We start from the raw sequence: 18,780 nt of genomic DNA, 5'->3' as shown, positions 1-18,780 counted from the left end.
TTGGTGTCCACCAAGTTTTGTTAAAACCCAAATAAGCCTATTAGGTTATATATTATCTATGGCTGCTTTTGCACTACAAAGGTAGACCTTACTAGTTGCAACAGAGATTCTACAGCTTAGAAAGCCTAAAAGTTACTTTCTGGTTGTTTACAGAACAAGCTTATCATTTAGAGAAAACAGAAAAAAAGGAGAGAAAACTGGAAGGTTAAATTTAAGCTGTGTATCCTCACTACTAGAGATAAAAAGCATTAATGAAGGAGGTCAGAACTGTGTCCATAGGAAAGGAAAAACAAAGCCGCTCTGTGTAAATCTAATTGTAATAGTAACTGCTAATGCTGAGACTATTGTCAATAGGTGTTTTGAGAACTGTGAGACTGATAAGCCAAGGAATATGTAATGTGTGAGGACTTGCAACGATGGACAGGAACAGCAAAAAGAAAAAAAAAGAATTAAAGCATTTATGATTCATAAAGGAATACTTAATCAGGATTTTCAGAACTATATCAAGACATTTAAAGACAAAAGAAAACAGGCAACAGTGAAATGGATTTCACTAATCAGCTACAGACAAATCAGGTAAAAAAACAAAAATCTAGAGTATAGCTCAAGGAAGCTAACGGCAGTAATATCACCAGACATTATAGACCTAGCTTTGGGTATATTTCTACAATGAAAAACCAGGAATCCAGATATTATCTGGACTGAGTCAGTAAAGGCAAGTAATACTTACAAGATGGAAAAAGACATGTTTAATAGAAAAATACTATGTGTGGGGTATGAAATTTGAGACTACATATAATACTTAATACTCTCCCCAAACAACTTGATGAAAAATAGGGTATATAAAAAATATTAACATAAACTCACCTTCTGTACAAAAATTTCAAATTATAAGAATTTCCACCAGAGTAAAAAAAATAAAAATAACCGAGACTCACAAAATTTTAGACCTGGCAAGTAGAGTAAACTCAGAAGTCAACACTACTTGAGGTGGTTCTGGTCTCCTCCCTCCTTGTAGGGCCTCTTTACCTCTGCTGTGTGTCCGACCCTCAGCTTCTGAGTGTCTGGGTGCTAAGGGCTCCTGGGGGCAAACTTATTCAGAGAACCCTCCTGCTCTGCTGCTGTCTCTGTTCTCTCTCCACAAGGTGACCAGCACCCAATGGCTGGTGGTATGTAGGTGGCAGGGATTAAAAACACCTCGCACCCTTGGCTTACGATGAGAAAAATTCTGAGGTATAAGTAAACACTCCAGAGCCCTCCCTGTCAGGGTCAGGCCAGGACTGGGCCTGCTTCACCAGAAACTGCTCCCTTCCTTGGCTCCTTCCCTTTCCCATTCTGCTTCCCACAGCTCCTCACTTGTTTCTCCTGGGAGGGTTTCCTTAACAAATCACATCCCTCAAATGTTTGGCTCAAGGTCTCCTTCTGAGAGAATCCAACTTAAACCAGCCAGTAAATAAAAATACAGGCCAACTTTGAGCAGCACTATGTGTGAATTCCGTTGTGTGCATCACAACTTCTCAGGGCAGTGCAGACGACTGTCCTGTTCACTTGTCACCTTGCTCTCAAGTCCATTCCTTACTACATTCTGTCCTCCTATGCAATGCACCCAGCAGGGCTGACTGTGGCAAACTACATATCCCAGACTTCTGTGCCTACAGGTTTCCAGGAGGGTTCACAGGGTGTAAGACACTGTCAAGGGCCCAAGGTCAGGACAAAGAGAGAAGACAGGACAAAGAGAGAAGACAGGTGATTTTGCTCCCGATTCTCTCTTTCAGGCTGTGTCTCTGGCAGCAGCTATGTTTACTCTACGCCATTCTTGCCAGGTAGCCTCTCATTTAAGGTTCTAATTCCCACTGGGCAGCTGGATCCTGCCGCCTTCTTTGTAGTCTTAGGTTTCGGGCAGTTGTTAAACTCCAGGTTACCTCATATTCCTGTTTTTCACTCTTCCAATACCTCTGCAACTGTTTCCTTGCATTAAATTCCCTTTCTTGCATTTCCTGGTTTAGATTCTGTTTTCATGCCTGGAATCCGATTCAGTAACTACTTACACTACACTTTCATTCTGAGATTAATATTATTACATACGGTATCATTTAAAAAACAATTTTAACAAAGTGTTTCTTAGGTAAATAATTTGTTCTAGTGTTCAGCAGCAGGGGAAAAGGCCTGAAAAATCTAATTAATTTAGAAGACAATCAAAGGTATAATAAAATGCAATGAAGAAGGCCGAGCATCTGTCATGATGCACCAGGGTATGAACTTGATACAGAGCAGTCTGCAAATATTAGACGGGAGGCTCAGAAAATAGGCAACATTCAAAGAAATACACCGCCAGGTTCAAAACAAAACAAACTGAATAAGCAGGAAAAGATAATTGGGGGAGCTTGGGAATGCTGCAATGTGAGTTGTGTAGTTAATGCTTCTGTAATAACCTGCCTCACAAGATACAATAGTTATGGATTGCTATAATCTAAGAACACATGCCTCCTTACTTTATATTTATTCCTAAAATAAAATGAGTCAAGGTAATACAAGTTCTTTAGGACAGAAACAGATCTCTAACATAAAATGTACTTTTATATCGGTGATACATAAGAGGTGTGTTTGCTATTACTGGTCTCGTTTTACGCACTACAAAAGAGTCTAAGAAAAGTTAATTTGCTCAGGGTAACAGAGACTTTTAACATACTGGAGCTAAGATTCAAATGTCTGTGTCTAATTCTGATTTATTTTTCTTAACCTGTGAATACCTTGTAAGTTAAAAAGGCAATGAACAAACCTATGAGAAAAAGGAAGAAAAGCATTTATTACTCATTTGCTTTTTTTTAAACAGCTTTATTCACGTGTAATTCATATACCATAAAATTCACCTATTTAAAGTATGTAATTCAATGGTGTTTGGTATGTTACATTATTAGTTTTTAAATATTGTGGTCATATATAACGTAAAATGTGTCATTTTATTAAGTATACTACTCAGTGGTATTAATTATATTCATAATGTTGTACAACCATCACCACTATTCCCAAAACGTTTTTATCACCCCAAACAGAAACTCTGTAACCATTAAGCAATAACTCCCCATTTCTCCCATCCCCAGCCTGATAACCTCTAATTTTTATTTTTTGTTTCTATGAATTTGCTTATTCTAGTTATATAAACAGAATCATCCTATTTGTCCGTTTGGGTCTGTTTATTTCACTTAGCATAATGCGTACAAGGCTCATGGATGGGGTAGCGCGAGTCAGAACTGCATTTCTTTTTACCGCTGAATGATAATCCATCGTATGCATGCACATTTTGTTTATCCATTCACCTGTTGATGGAAACTGAGTTGTTTCCACGTTTGGCTGTTGCGAATAATGCTGTTATGAACACTGATGTCCAGGGATCTGTTCAAGTCCCTAATTTCAAAGCTTTTGGATATGCAAGGTTTGATCAAACAATACAGTGAATGTCTAAATTTTTTTTAAAAATTTTATTACAGTAAAAGACACATTGCCATTAATCCCACTCAAAATACTCCCCTTCGTTTCAAACACACATATCCCACCGTTCTTGCCACTTTCTGAAGCTGTTCTGGAAGTCCTCTTTCCTGAGTGTCTTTAGTTGCGCTGTCATGGCTGCCTCGATGTCCTGAATCGATTCAAAACATTTACCTTTCATGACCATTTTGACTTTGGAGAAGAGCCAGAAGTCGCCTGATGCCTCATACGTTGAATAAGGTGGATGAGGACAAACCGTGATGTTTTTATTTGATAGAAATTTCGTATACCAGAAGCAATGTGTTACATGGAGCGTTACATGATGGAGAATGCTTTATGGCACGCTTTAAAACACACCTTCTCTCAAGCATAGCTCACACTTCACTGACTGCGCTGAACACAGTGAAACTTGTCATGCACTGTTACTAAGGTTCTACATGCCGCTTCCCGTATTGAAGTTCCCTGCCTTTCCACTGGATGGCACCCAGCAGCAGCCTTCATCGTTAATTTATGATCACAACGGAAAGGCTCCATGTCACACATCTCTTCTGGTATAGCAATTTCTGTCAAATAAAAACATTACGGTGTGTCCTCATCCATCTTATTTACCAGATATGGCACCATGTGATTTCTGGTTCTTCCCCAGAGTCAAAATAACGATGAAAGATAAATGCTTTGAATCGATTCAGAACATTGAGGCAGCCATGACAGTACAACTAAAGACACTAATGAAAGACGACTTCCGGAACAGCTTCAGAACGTGGCAAGAACGATGGGATAAGTGAGTTTGAAGTGAGGGGGAGTATTTTGAGGGGGATTAATGGTAATATGTCTATTTACTGTAATAATTTTTTTTTAAACATTCACCGTATTGTTTGATCACACCTTGGATACCTAGGAGTAGAACTGCTGGATCACATGGTAATTCTGTGTTTAGCCTTTTGAGGAATAGTCACACTGTTCTCTATAGTGAATGTACCAGTTTACATACCGTGTTTCCCCTAAAATAAGACCTAGCCGGACAATCAGCTCTAATGGGTCTTTTGGAGCAAAAATTAATATAAGACCCGGTCTTATTTTACTATAAAACCGGGTCTTATATAATATAATTAATATAACATAATATAATACTTGGCATTATATTAATTTTTGCTCCAAAAGACGCATTAGAGCTGATTGTCAGGCTAGGTCTTACTTTCGGGGAAACACAGTATCTACTAATAAAGTATAAGGGTCCTAATCTCTCCACATCCTCATGAACATTGTTATTTTTTTATAGCCATCCTAATGGGTGTGAAGTGGTGACTCATTGTAACTCATCTATAATCATGATTTATGCTTTATGCAAGAGTGTACATGGGACAATATCTAGCACAAGAATCAAAAGATAATAATTTAAAAAGCATGATAGACTTCCATATCTGGTCAAGATGGAGTATCAGGGACCATATTTATTTCCTGCCCCAAACAACCGAAAAACTTACAAAATATATAAAATAATAGTTCAAGACACTGGACATCTAGCAACAAAGAACAGTGGTTCCGCAGAGAAGGAAAACCAACAAACAATGTACCTTCAAAATTGCCCAAGCTTACAATCTGGAAAAAAATGTCCAGGTCTTAACATCAGGAAGAGTTCTCTCTATGCAGAGATCAATGAAATTCTTGTGCTGAACAAACAAAGATGAGAATGTGGGGAGCTAGAATTCACAAGGCAGCTAGAATTCACAAGATAGAGAACTGGACAGCAGAGAGCTATGCAGAGAACTCTGAAGGTCTACCGTGGGTCCTACTCACACATTCAGCTGTGTACTAATAAGCATAAGTGTGTGAAGACACTAGCTGCGACCTGGGAAAGAACCACTCAAAAGGATTAGAAGAAACAATGTCTGATACTCAAGGCCGGGAACAGTACCTAACTCTTCCAGCCAGACTAGAAACCTCAGGATTCAGGGAACACTGGTTAGAGTACCGTAAGGTTCTTGCTTTAGTAATGGGGAGTAATGAGCCCTACACTGAAATTGCTTCACTGCCATTTAAAAAATCTCATAAGCAAGACCCAAAAGGATCAAACCATTCCTTAACTGTGTCCCAGAACGAATTTCACAAATATTTGTAACAATACAAAAATATCCAGCAACCGACAAGGTAAAATTCACAATGTCTCACATCCACTCACAAGAAACAAGGCATGCAAAGATACAGGAAAACATGACCAAAACGAAAAATCAAATCATAAAAACTGACCCAGAGCAGACACAGATGTTAGAATTAGCAAAGACATCAAAGCACTTGAAACTATAGCTGACCACTGAACAACGCAGGGATTAGTAATGAAGATCCCCCAAACACAAACACACACACACCCCAAACAGTCAAAAATCGGTGTATAACTTTTGACTCCCCCAAAACTTAACTATACTCATCCCTCGGTATCTGTTAGGGATTGGTTCTAGGAACCCCACGGACATAAAAATACGTGGAGGCTTAAGTCACTTATATAAAATAGCATAGATCAATGCATACAGTTGGTCCTCCACATCTGTGCATTCCCAACCACAAATAGAAAATACTGTTTTCAATTCGAGGTTGGTTGAATCCACAGATGTAAAATGCAGGAATACAGAGGGACGACTATATATTTATTGAAAAAAAATGCATAGAAATGGACTCACATGATTCAAACTTGTGTTGTTCAAGGGTCAATTGATTATGCCATATTTTCAAATAGCTAAGTAGAGACATGAAAGATGTAAAAAAGACCTAAATCAATGTCTATAGATGAAAATTGAAGCATGAGATGAAAAATGCATTGGATGGGATAAACTGCAGATTAGATGCTACAGAAGAAAATATTTGTGAACTTGAAAACAGCATAGAAACCATCCAAAATTGAAAAAAACAGAAAGATGGGGCAGCCAGATGGCTCAGTTTGTTGGAGTGCGAGCTCTGAACAACAGGGTTGCTGGTTTGATTCCCACATGGGCCAGTGAGCTATGCCTTCCACAAGACAACAACCTGCTGCTAAGCTGCCGGAGGGTGGCCGGATGGCTCAGCTGGTTAGAGCATGAGCTCTTAACAACAAGGCTGCCGGTTCAATTCCCGCACGGGATGGTGGGCTGCGCCCCATGCAACTAAAGATTGAAAACGGCGACTGGACTTGAGAGCTGAGCTGTGCCCTCCACAGCAAGATTGAAGGACAACAATTTGGAGCTGATGGGCCCTGGAGAAACACACTTTTCTCCAATATTCCCCAAATTAAAAAAAAAAAAAAATTAAAAACCCAAGCAAAATTAAAAACAAAAACAGAAAGACTGAAAAAAAACAAGGCATCAGTGAACTGCAGTATGTCAAGCTGACTACTGAACAGGTAATCAGAATCTACGATTTAAAAAAGGAGGGGAAATAGTTGAGAAAAATAATGGTCATACTTCTTTTTACTATGAAGAAAACTATGAACCAACAGATGCAAGAAGCTCCCAGGACAAGACGTGAAGGAAACTTTACCAAGGCATGACACATGCAAATTGTCCAAAACTGGCGATAAGGAGAAAATCTTAAAAGCAACCAGAGAAAACAAGACAAATCATGTATAGAGTAATAAGGATGAAAATGGTTAACAATTTCAAATTGAAAATAATGTAAATGAGAAAAAAATACATTTTCTTTAAAGTACACAAAGAAAAAGAAACTATCAATCCCAGAATTCTATACCCTACAAAAATGTCTTTAAAAAATGAAGGTGAAATAGACTCATTCAGATATACAAAACCTAAAAGAATTCATCTGTACCAGATTGACCCTTTAAGAAATACTGAAGTAGTTCAGGCAGAAAAGAAATGATACCAAATGGAAATATGTATCTATGCAAAGGCATGAAGAACACTGGGAATGACAGCTATATGAGTAAAATTTATTTAATGAATTAATCCCTTTAATTTCACTTGAAAGCAGCTGGTGATAAACTGAAGATGTGTACTATAAATCCTAATGCAACCATTAAAATGAAAAGTTAATAACCCACCAAAGAAGGAAAATGTAATCATAAAAATATTACATTAATCCAAATAGAGGCAGAAAAAGAGGAAAAAAGGAAGAAACAGGAACATAGTTAATTTAAATGTAATCATATCAATGATTACATTAAATGTGAACAGCCTAAATATTATAATTAAAAGACAGAGGTTGTTGATATTAAATGAACAAGCAATATATGCTGCCTATGTAAAATACATTGCAAATATAAAGACATCAACAGATTGAAAGTAAAACAATGGAAAACTATATACCATGCAAACACTAACCAAAAGAAACTGGAGAACTATATTAATATAGCTCTGAGACAAAGTAGATCTCAGAGAACAGAAAATTAAATGGGAAACAGAGGGTCATAAACAAAATGACAGAGGTCAATTCAAGATGAGGATGCAACATCCCTAAATGGTCACGTTCCTAAGAAAATTGTTTTAAAATAAATGAAGCAAACACTGACAAGCATCAAAGGAAATAGAAATTATTGTGGTTACAATTATTTGATGATTTCAATACCCCTCTCTCTATAACAGATGACATGAGCAGACAGAAAAATCACTAAGGCTATAAAAGATTTGAACATTATCAAACAACTTGACTTAAATGACATTTATAGGAACAAGAGAATTAAATTAAAAATTAATATTACAAAGATCTTTGAAAAATTCCCAAATATTCAGAAATTAACATACTTCTAAGTGTGTTTGACCAATAGGTCAAAGACAAAAAAAATCAAAAGTAGAAAGTACTTTGAACTGAATAAAAACATATAAAAATTGTGGGATGTCACAAAGTAGTAGTTTCAAGTAAATTTATAGCACTAAGTATCTATATTAGAAAAGCCAAAAGGTCTCAAATCAGTGACCTCAACTTCCACATCAAGCAAATAGAAAAAGAGCAAATTAAACCAACACTGACAGCATGATATATAAAAGAACAAATTAATAAATTATGGAATTCATCAACATTAACAACTTTTGATCTTTGAGGGACATTGTCAAAACACTGCAAAGACAAGCCACAGCCTGCAAGACAGTATTTATAAATACCTGATAAGATTTGCATCCAGAATATATAAAGAATTCACAAAACTCATTAAGCAAACAACAAAGCTAAATTAAAGATCCAAAGATTTAAACAGACATTTCACCAAAGACATAAAGATAAAATAAGCACATGATTACAAAATCAACATACAAAAGTCAATTGCATTCCTACATACTAACAATGAAGTCTCAGAAAAATAAAAAATAAAAATTCATTTTGCAATTGCAACAAAAAGAATACCTAGAAATAAACTTAACCAAGGAAGTGAAAGACTTACGCTGTAAAGTATAACACATTTTTAAAAGAAACTGAAAACACAAAGAAATGGAAAGACATTCCGTGCTCATGGATTGCAAGAATCAACATAGCTAAAATGGCCCTATTACTCAAAGCAATATACAGATTTAATGCAATTCCCCATCAAAATCCCAATACGATTTTTTTTAAAGAAATAGAACAAAAAAATCATCAGATTTGTATGGAACCACCAAAGACCCCGAATAGCAAAAGCAATCCTAAGAAAAAAAAACAACGCTGGAGGTATCACACTCCCTGACTTTAGCTTGTACTACAGGGCAACAATAATCAAAACAGCATGGTATTGGCAGAAAAACAGACACACAGACCAATGGAATAGAACTGAGAACCCAGAAATAAACCCACATAAATATGGACAGACAATTTTTGACAAAGAAGCAAAAAACATACAATGGAGAAAAGACAGCCTCTTCAACAAATGGTGCTGGCAGAAATGAAAGCCATGTGCTGAAGAATGAAACTGGACTGCTATCCGTCACCATGTACCAAAATTATTCAAAATGGATCAAAGAGGGGGGAGAGGGGCTGTAGAAGAGGGTAAATGGGGTCTAATATATGGTGATGGAAGGAGAACTGACTCTGGGTGGTGAGCACACAATGTGATATATAGATAATGTAGTACAGAATTGTACACCTGAAATCTATGTAACTTGACTAACAATTGTCACCCCAATAAACTTTAATTTAAAAAAAAAAGAAAAGAAATAAGCCCATGACAAGATGCTTAACATCATCAGTCATTAGGAAATGCAAATTAAAACCACAGTGAGATACCACTACACACATCTTAAGAGTGGCTACAATAAAAAGACTGAACACATACCAAGTGCTGGCAAGGATACAGAGGGACTGGAATACCCACTGCTGCTGAGAATGTAAACCAGTTTGGAAAATATAAACTCTGGCAAACAGCTTGGCGATTGATTAACAAGTTAAACATACACCTACCATATGACCTAGTCATTCCATTTCTAGGTATGTACACAGGAGAAATGAAAGCACAGTCCTTATAAAGGTAAATAAAAACATGATTCTTGATAGCAGTTTTATTTTGTAAAAGCAAAAAACTGGAAACAACCCAAATTTGCTTCAGTAGGTGGTGAATGGAAGAAACTGTGGTATATCAATACTATTCATCAATTGAAAGAAAATCAAAATTATGCAGAGTGAAACAATACACACTGTGTGATTCTCTTTAACATAACATAAACTAATTTCCGGTGCGAGACAACCAGTGGTTGCCTGGGGATAGGTAGAGATCACAAAGGAGCAGGAGGAAACTTTTGAAGCTAATAAATACATTCATTGTCTTGAGTGTGGTGATCGTTTCAGTGGTATACACATATGTCAAAACATTTCAAATTATACAATTTAAATATGTATAGTTAATTTGTATGTCAATTATACCTCAATAAAGCAGTTTAAAAAAACAAAAAGGATGGCAAGAAAGAATACCATGGGTAAAAAGTTTATTTACTTGTAAAACGGCTTCAGTACCATCTGCCTCCTATCGAGTTGCAGCCAGGACTAAATGTGATCACGCATAGAGAGCAGCATCTCTAGCACAACGGTGGTACACATTATATAATGGCTGGTAAAAGTACCACACACATACTTATCTCAATATTCCCTCACTTCTCGGAGGTAGGAAAAACTTTTACGTGAAATAGCCAGAGGCTTAAGAGAATTCTATCAGCGTGAAGACGAGAAGCAAAGGCAAATAAAAAAATCGATGTGTAAATGCCTATTAACATGGTAAGCTTTAATCAAGCTGAACTGTTTAGCATAATGCTTGCAAAATTATGTTACTCAGATACTACAGGAAAATAACTTTGTACTTTATTTGGCATGTTTAGTCACACTATGTAGAGAAAGACAAAAAAGCAAAATGCCAGAAGCTCTAAGTTTCAGTTTTCAAGGTGATGCTGTGCCATTGCCTTTTGTGAAAAAACTGTTAGCGAAGATTTGAAAATAACCAGTTACTTTAGTCAGTCTCCAAATAAAAACGCTCTCGAAGCACAGAAAAATCTTGAAAGAAGCAGTTAAATCAGGTAGTACTAAAACTACTGTTCTAATAGTTATTAGGCATCTTGTTCCAGTTTAACATCAGTTACTGTCACCAGGAAACTCTGCAAAAGCAGGTACAAAGGTTCTAGGCTGCAAAGGAACACTGGTACTAAAATCCAACTGTTTCTACTCATCTGGTTGTATGCCGTGGTTTGTGGCTATGTATCATGGAGGATGGAGCACACTATTTTGGGAGTCACATTTAAGTATCAAATTATTTCATAAAAGAGAAATCCATCTATAGCACCCAAGTTCCAACAACCAACAGGCCTAATTTTTATTTTATGTACACAGGAGGACTGACTTCAATACATCAATCCAAAATGAGAAATTATAACCATTACCTAAATTTGTAGGAGTTTATACAGCATTTTCATGTACATTACTTTCTTATCCTCATAACAGATAGGTATTATTATTATCCCTCATTTGAAGAGAAAATGAGGCGCAGAAAGATTAAGTGACTTGCAAATTCTTAAAGCTTGTAAAGTGGGGTGGAATTAACATTCAAAGCTAGACCTCCTGATTCAAAAATATGTTCTATAAATAATACCATTAAATAATACCAACCAGGCCTCAAATGTGTTTTTATGATATATTTCACAGAAAATTTTTTATAATCCTCCAACAATTAACAATCTGAAAGTCATGGAACATCAACCCCTCAAAGAACTAGTAACGAGATTGGTATTTGATATTTCAAGATTTTAAATGTATTATATGTTAAAAGTGTAATTAGAAAAATATATGAAATCTCCAGTTCTCATGTAAATTGTGAAGATTTACCTGAATGAAAAGGAAACTGTTGCTTGGCTTCACCAGTATGTGCGTCCCAAATAATTGTAGTCTGTGATTGAAAAGAAAAACATATTGCTAAGAATTTGAAAGTTTATTGCAGATGTGTAAGTTAGATTCCTAACTATATTAAAGCAATATGAAATGCCAACGTGGATTTAATTTTTAACATTTACTTTATCCTAAATAGTACAATAAGCTATACTCCATTTTCAGGGGTGGGGTGGGGGTGTGGGGAAAGGTATGACTATTACGCAATTTAGTATTTCCCTGATGGTTTTTCATCAGTTAATTTACTTCAAATATCAATTATTGGTTGTCTACAAAGTACCAGGTATTATGTCAGATAGCTTAAGAAATTCCATCAATAGTGTATTTAACGTAAGATCTTTTACTGTTTAACTATATGGAGAAAAAGTCTGGTTAACAAAGTAATTAGCTAATTCTCAATACGAAGATTTTTACAGCTCACATTAATATATAAAGTCAGCTTGAATTTTGATATTTAAAACAATGTATTTCATATTACATTAAAGTATGACATCTAAATCTGAATGGATATATTCACCATTCTTTTTAACACCCTCCCATGACTAATTTTTTTAACTTTGGGGATGGAAAGTATTACACAGTGGCTGTGACTATTAACAGGGCTGTCCCCTCCCACCTGCCCTTCTTCACTTTTCTCCCCTTTTTTCTCTCTACTTCCCTTTTGACAATGCACCCAGTTACCTAGGAGCATGTATTTTCCTAGATTCAAATAATCCTAAAACCTGTATTCATTTTGGGAGGTGTGGTAAAGGGGATGACCTAAGAAAGTGAAGGGGGTGGGGAGAAGAAGCCGTATTTTCAACCTATGCATATTTTCCAGCTTAATTAGGTGAAAAAAGCTGGAAAGAGCCTGCATTTTATTAAATGTTCAATTTAAGCAACAGGAGTTCTGCTAACAGACTGGTTCTAAGATTTCCCATAGAATCACTCTAGAGCCATATTCACTGATGAGATAAACTAGAAACTGGAGAAGGAAAGCAAAGAGTATGGGAAGTATGACATTCATTATGGCTCAAATTCCAGTCAAGAATGAGGAGTGTGGTCACACAGATAAAAAATAAAAGGCATTCTCGTGAGTAGGTTCAGCCATGAGCTGACAGAATATCTAAGAAAGCATTTGTATTACTATCATAAATTCATACCTGAATTTCCCAAATAGGAATATTTTATTGTTTATGTGATTAGCAGAGAATATATTACTTCCCAGTTATATTCTGTAACACATTAACCTTTATAGAATTTAGTTTAATGTTCTTTTACCTTGTCTACTCCAGCACTTAGGATGAAATTTCCTTTCTTATTCCATTTTAATGCAAATATAGGGCCTTTATGCTGCCCCAAGGTGCTTGCAAGGTTACCTAACATTCAAAAAGGAAAACATTGAAATTATTTCAAACTTTATAACTTAGGACCAACAACAATAAATGAAAAGAATGATGCTTCATTTACCATCTTTAGTCCATATTCTGGCAAACCCATCGTATGAACCAGTTGCTAGAAGTGTACCTTCACTCTGTCAGAGAAACACATGTCTTTCAATTCTATAATTCAGAAAGGGCATTTAACTGTTATTAGAATATTTCATGTTTACGGCAGATCCTTGACATTCCCCAAGGAATGAGATTTGGAAGATCCTTTGAAAGCCCCACAAAAAGTTATAAAACAGAAGCCAGAGGAGGAAAGGACGTTTACTTGCTAAGTCAAGGATAGACGACCCCTAAAATTCTTGGTAACACTGAAACAGTCTAAGAGATTTCTGGGGGCAGGTAAAACATGGGTGCAAAGTAACAAGGAAGGAAAAGGGCAACATGGAAATAAGGAAAATATATAGGAACTTTAAAAATGCTAATTTTCCACAAATTAATCATGGGAATGGAAATAAACTAAGCTGTTAATCATGAATTTGAAACTGAAAGGGTAAAGCTTTATCAACACTAAAATCAAACTTTCTGGTAAGTCACAGTAATCAAGTTATCCCTGCAAAATGTTAAATCATATATTGAATTAACATTTATTCAGAATTGTAAGATCACTATAGCGACAGTAAAGCCTGGAAGTAATCTAGACTAATCGTTCCTAAAAGACAGTTTTCATCACTTCACAGCAAAACGAGAAAAACTAGAATATGTTTTTGTTATATAGGTATCTCTTATCCCCCAACAAAAGGCTTAGTAGTTAAGGACTTATTATGTGCCCATTATTGGTTTTTATCTATTACCTCATTTACGTAGGTACCATTATCAACTTTTACTATACATGTGAGGAAAGTGAAGCACACAGCGGTCATCCACCTGTTTTATGAAGGTTCTGCTGCTAGATAAACTGAAGAGGTGGAAGTGGAACCTTGACTGAACTGCTAGAAGGCCAGTCTTCGTTTTTAACACCGTATCTGGGAGCAAGGATCCCTAGTCTGTTGTTCTTATTAGTTAGTGAAATCCAAAACCAGCAGAACAAAGCAACAAACCCTGCCACCAGTCTGAGGATTAGACAGATTAAGTATATTAGTAACTACATCCAGCATGGACAATATAGTGATACTCACATTCCAATCTAGAGATGTCACGTCCTTGTTGCTTGGGACATCTTGTCCTCCTTCTCGTATACAATGTCTAAGCACTAACTGTGTGGAGCCACTAGTGCTATTTTCACTAAGATTCCATATTCTTGCTGTGGAGTCTCCAGACCTATAGTATGCAATATATTTTAAATCTTCATAATATTCTCAAGGATCCCAAAATAAAAAATAAAAAACTTTACATCCTAATATTAATAAGGCAAATAAAACAAGACTATCAGGAATTTCCACTTCTATTATTTTTTTGTCTCCACTTTGGGGGCCCCAAGCACTCCTGAAGTTTCATGAAACTGTGTTAAGATTACTTTATGAGAAACATTTACAGAAGCAAAATGGCAACAAGCAACAACAGAAACTTGAAAATGTGAAAAACGTATTTATAAAATGTAAATAATAATCTGGTCAGATTCTTTGTAAAATCCATCTTAGTTTCACTTTGAGAAACGTACCCTGATGCCAAGAGATCACTAACAGGATTCCAGGCACAGATGAAAACTTCAGATTCGTGGCCCCGTAACACGACTGCCTTATTAGGAGGGATTTCCACATCCCCATCCACTTCCATCATATCAGTATGATTATCTTCGTCACATGAAACAAGTGGAAAATTCCAGTCAGGTAATATTACAACATTGGGGGGGAGGGGCGAGGGGGTTCTTAACGAGCCACCATCTCCTTTGTAATATACAGCGCAACTTTTTTTTTTACCATGTCAGGTAATGGTGAAAATGATTATACACCACTTAACATATGGAAACTAAATTCCTCTCTTTAGTTAAACATGACCATACTATTTTCGAAAGACATTTGTATGTATGTTTAGAGGTAGGAGGTAAGGGTAGAGAAGGAATGCAAAAGGTTAGTCCCAAACATGACTAAAATACTAATAAAATGGTTTGAATTAAATGTATCCACGCCAATACTATTCTGAGTTTCTGCCAGTAGGGGTTGCTGATATCATTCATATAACATGAGAGTTGCCTTTATATTTCCATGTCAGAGCTTTATTGTATTTGTTAATGACTACTATTCCAAATTTTATCTAGAAATCAAATGCAGATACAAAATTCATTTAACCGTAGAAAAAGTTTTTAAGTATTAAAAAAAAAAAAAAAGAAAAGAAAATTCATGAAAGTAAATCTAGCTTTTTGGAGTTTTAGGAATAAAAATCTGAATTGTGTGACACAAGGTAGAGGAACAAGTTGGTATAAATGATATTGATGATGTTATTTCATCTTGGAAGACGTGACATCCCCATAAAGCAAAATATTTCTTCTGAAAAGGAATTTTTAAAAATTCTCTCTTGGCTCACTTGCTATAGTATGTGCTCCATTCTCCTCCCCATTTGCTGTGTTTTCTCCATTTTTTGCAGATCCTTGTTGGTTTGTGGCAGCTGCGGCAGCTGCGGCAGCTGCTGCTTGTTGCTGGGCAAGCTTATCTCTGTAAGCTTGTTGTCTTGTTTGTACTACATCAGGCATTACGGCATCTATCAGTGACAGAGATTCTATTGGTCGACCATCAAACAAGGTACCATCCTGGATTTGGAATATTGTGAGAGGAAAAATCAAAGGGAACACATTTAGGGGAATTTGTATTCATACAAGTCAACAGCACAAATGATAAGCTTCATTCCAAAAAAAAAAAAACACTTTTAGATAATTTTCTGAATGCATGCAAGAAGGAAAGGAGTCAGAGGGAAGCAGGAAACTTCAAGGAGCAACTGCAAATGGCTGTTTAATTTTTCCTCCTCACCTAGTTCTTACTGTTATATGTTGCACAGATACAGCTGAAATACTGAAAGGAATAAGAAGTAAGCCTAGGTGATAAAAAAGTTTATTAGTTATATTCCAAAACTGTTAGTCAAAAGCAATGACCAATATGAAATCACTCATACAATGATAAGAGATTTGGTGCCATGTTCTAGTAAATACTTCTTTAAAACTAAAAACTTCTAAAATAGCTTTGATGGACTCAAAAGTTTCTTGTAAATTGATTAAAATATTAAAACAGAAATGGACTTCAGATATTATGCCACATAACATCTCATTTTACTAATATTGAAATGCAAGCACAACCAGGCTAAGACTTGCTACGTAACACAGCTAGTTATTGGCAGGTGGCAATCTCTTAACCAGTGCTATTGAAAGTATGATCCAAGGACCACCATCACCTGGTAATTTGTGAGAAATGTAGACTCAAACTTACAAAACGAAAATCTTTGAAGGGCTTAGGAATCTGTGTTTTAAGCTCTCTGGGGGAGTCTTATGTGCAGTAACATTTGAGAAGCACCATCTTAACTCATAGGCTACTGCCCTTTAATTTACGGACTTGCTGTAATTTTCCAAAGCTCCTCTCATTCATACTAGGAAGTCCACAATTAATAAAAAGTTCTCCAGCAAGTACAAGAAGAGATCCAAACACAGAGCACACTAGAAACAGTGCAAATTAGCTAACAACATGCAGATGTGAAGCCTGGCTCACTTAAGTTGATGGACATGCAGTACTGACGTCTAACAGTGGTGTGATGGGTGCTCCAAGTTACAAAAACACAGGAGATATTTCTAAGGTGTCAGTTGTAATGGACTATTTGAGGAGTAGGAGAAGTATTTTAATTTATAAGTAATTGTAAAATATTAAAACCAACAGATACATTGTGGAGTACTGTATTAAATCTACAAAAAGTTTTTCAGATAAAATGAGACTTCATCTCTAGCCACTGATAGAAAATGTTTAGCACCCTCTTCAATACAGGATACTCTGGGAGGGAAAGGGCTGAAAGACAGTGAAGACACATTTAATTTAATATTAGTGGATTTTTCAGTTACAGAGATGAGGAAACAAAGATGATAAAATCAATTTTAGTATACTATATAATTATAGTAATAAATACTGATATAGAAACCATGGATGCTTCAGTTTTAAAAACATGTGTGAGAGGAAAGGGGAAGATGTTAATCTCTAAAATGAAAATAAGGTAACAGTTTCACATGTCATAAATCCTGACAATACATGAAAATTTTCAGCTAGACCAGAGTTTACAAACTTTTTCCGTAAAGAACAGATAGCAAATATTTTAGGCTGTACAGACCATAAGGTCTCTGTCATAACTACTCAATTCTGCCACTGTAGCACAAAATTTGCCAGACAATACATAAATGAATGAGCATGGCTGTGTTCCAATCAAACTTTACAAAAACAAACCGCAGGCAGGATTTGGTTCGTGGGTCACAGTTGGCTGACACCTGAGTTAAACTACCTATCTATGGACCTTAAATGGGCAATAATAGGAACAATTAGCTTCAGTGACAAACTGCCCTCCAAGTCTAGGTATAACCAAATAATCTGAGATTCTCTGACTTTTCAGACCATCAATAGTCTTAGCATTCCACAGCACAATGCTGTTTCAAAAAAAATTATTCCTTACTATCTACTTACAAAACCATCTCAAGGGAAATAAGCCACAAATAATGGTCCTCACAGCTGGGAGCCAACACGCCTTGCCTGTGCGACCTGATCGCGACATTAGGAATAATGCCCTTCGGTTCTGTCAGCCAGATAATGAGCAAACAAGACATCAGATAAGGCCATACTGAAGAGTACGAGTTAATACTTGAAATAAGTCTTCCTTACCTCATTAATACTAACTTCTGCCTCTACATACTGGAGACCTTTCTGGATGATGGAAATCAATGCAGCAGGTGGGACAAGGGCACCATTTATGTTTGACTGACTGATATGGCTTTCTATACCAAAGGTAAACGCTGAATGAGAAAATCCTAAAAGCAAAAGAAAAGGTTTAAGAATTTATTTTCCTAGTGGCAACACATTATAAGACACAAATGAAAGAGCTCTATAATCTTTCAAAATCATGTTCCACTCATATGAAATCCCAGACTGTTAGCTAAGGTCAAATATGATTTTAAACAAAAGAAGTATCAAAATCCAATTATGTTCAACATGCTTTCCTTTTCACTTTAATTATGTAATGTCCTATTTAAAATTTCTAGTACATGTAAGATTTAGCAGTGGCACATAAGTTCTCCCAATAAATAGCATCAAACTTTAAACTTGGAAAAAAGCATGTGGAATTATGTGACTCAACTGTTTCACTCAAGATAATTTAGGCCAAGATAAAGTGACATTTAATATTTTTGCATTATATTTATATTTCTACAAATTGTCAAACACCTTATAAATTCAATCTTTGGCAGGTTCTTTAAAACTACTTAGGAAATAAAAAGCAAACTAAAACTAGTAAGAAATTAAAATTGAAATTGAAAACCCAGTGTATGTACAAGTGATTAAAAAATTATTAATTCTTTGCCACTTAATAATAACCCATCTAAATGAAAGATGTAGAAAATGAGATAGCAAGTGAAAATCAGTTTCTGTCTCAATTAGTAATTCTT

At 35.9% G+C, this 18,780-nt stretch overlaps 1 protein-coding gene across 4 annotated transcripts in view; it reads right to left on the bottom strand.

Moving 5' to 3' along the window:
- TBL1XR1 (TBL1X/Y related 1) overlaps positions 1 to 18,780 on the bottom strand; it is a 151,763-nt gene that overhangs the window by 14,557 nt on the left and 118,426 nt on the right. For all 4 annotated transcript variants that reach the window (XM_033129770.1, XM_033129753.1, XM_033129779.1 and 1 more), the window contains 7 exons: positions 18,002 to 18,147; positions 15,684 to 15,906; positions 14,821 to 14,953; positions 14,339 to 14,480; positions 13,246 to 13,309; positions 13,057 to 13,154; positions 11,737 to 11,797 (listed from right to left, as the gene is read on the bottom strand). In XM_033129770.1, the coding sequence (XP_032985661.1) occupies positions 11,737 to 11,797; positions 13,057 to 13,154; positions 13,246 to 13,309; positions 14,339 to 14,480; positions 14,821 to 14,953; positions 15,684 to 15,906; positions 18,002 to 18,147 (867 nt within the window). The remainder of the gene's footprint in view (positions 1 to 11,736; positions 11,798 to 13,056; positions 13,155 to 13,245; positions 13,310 to 14,338; positions 14,481 to 14,820; positions 14,954 to 15,683; positions 15,907 to 18,001; positions 18,148 to 18,780) is intronic.

The sequence above is a fragment of the Rhinolophus ferrumequinum genome, chromosome 2, assembly GCF_004115265.2.
Source record: "Rhinolophus ferrumequinum isolate MPI-CBG mRhiFer1 chromosome 2, mRhiFer1_v1.p, whole genome shotgun sequence".
In the NCBI taxonomy this organism is placed as follows: Eukaryota; Metazoa; Chordata; class Mammalia; order Chiroptera; family Rhinolophidae; genus Rhinolophus; species Rhinolophus ferrumequinum.
The sequence above is the reverse complement of the archived record's forward strand: the minus strand, read 5'-3'. Positions and strand labels throughout refer to the sequence as shown.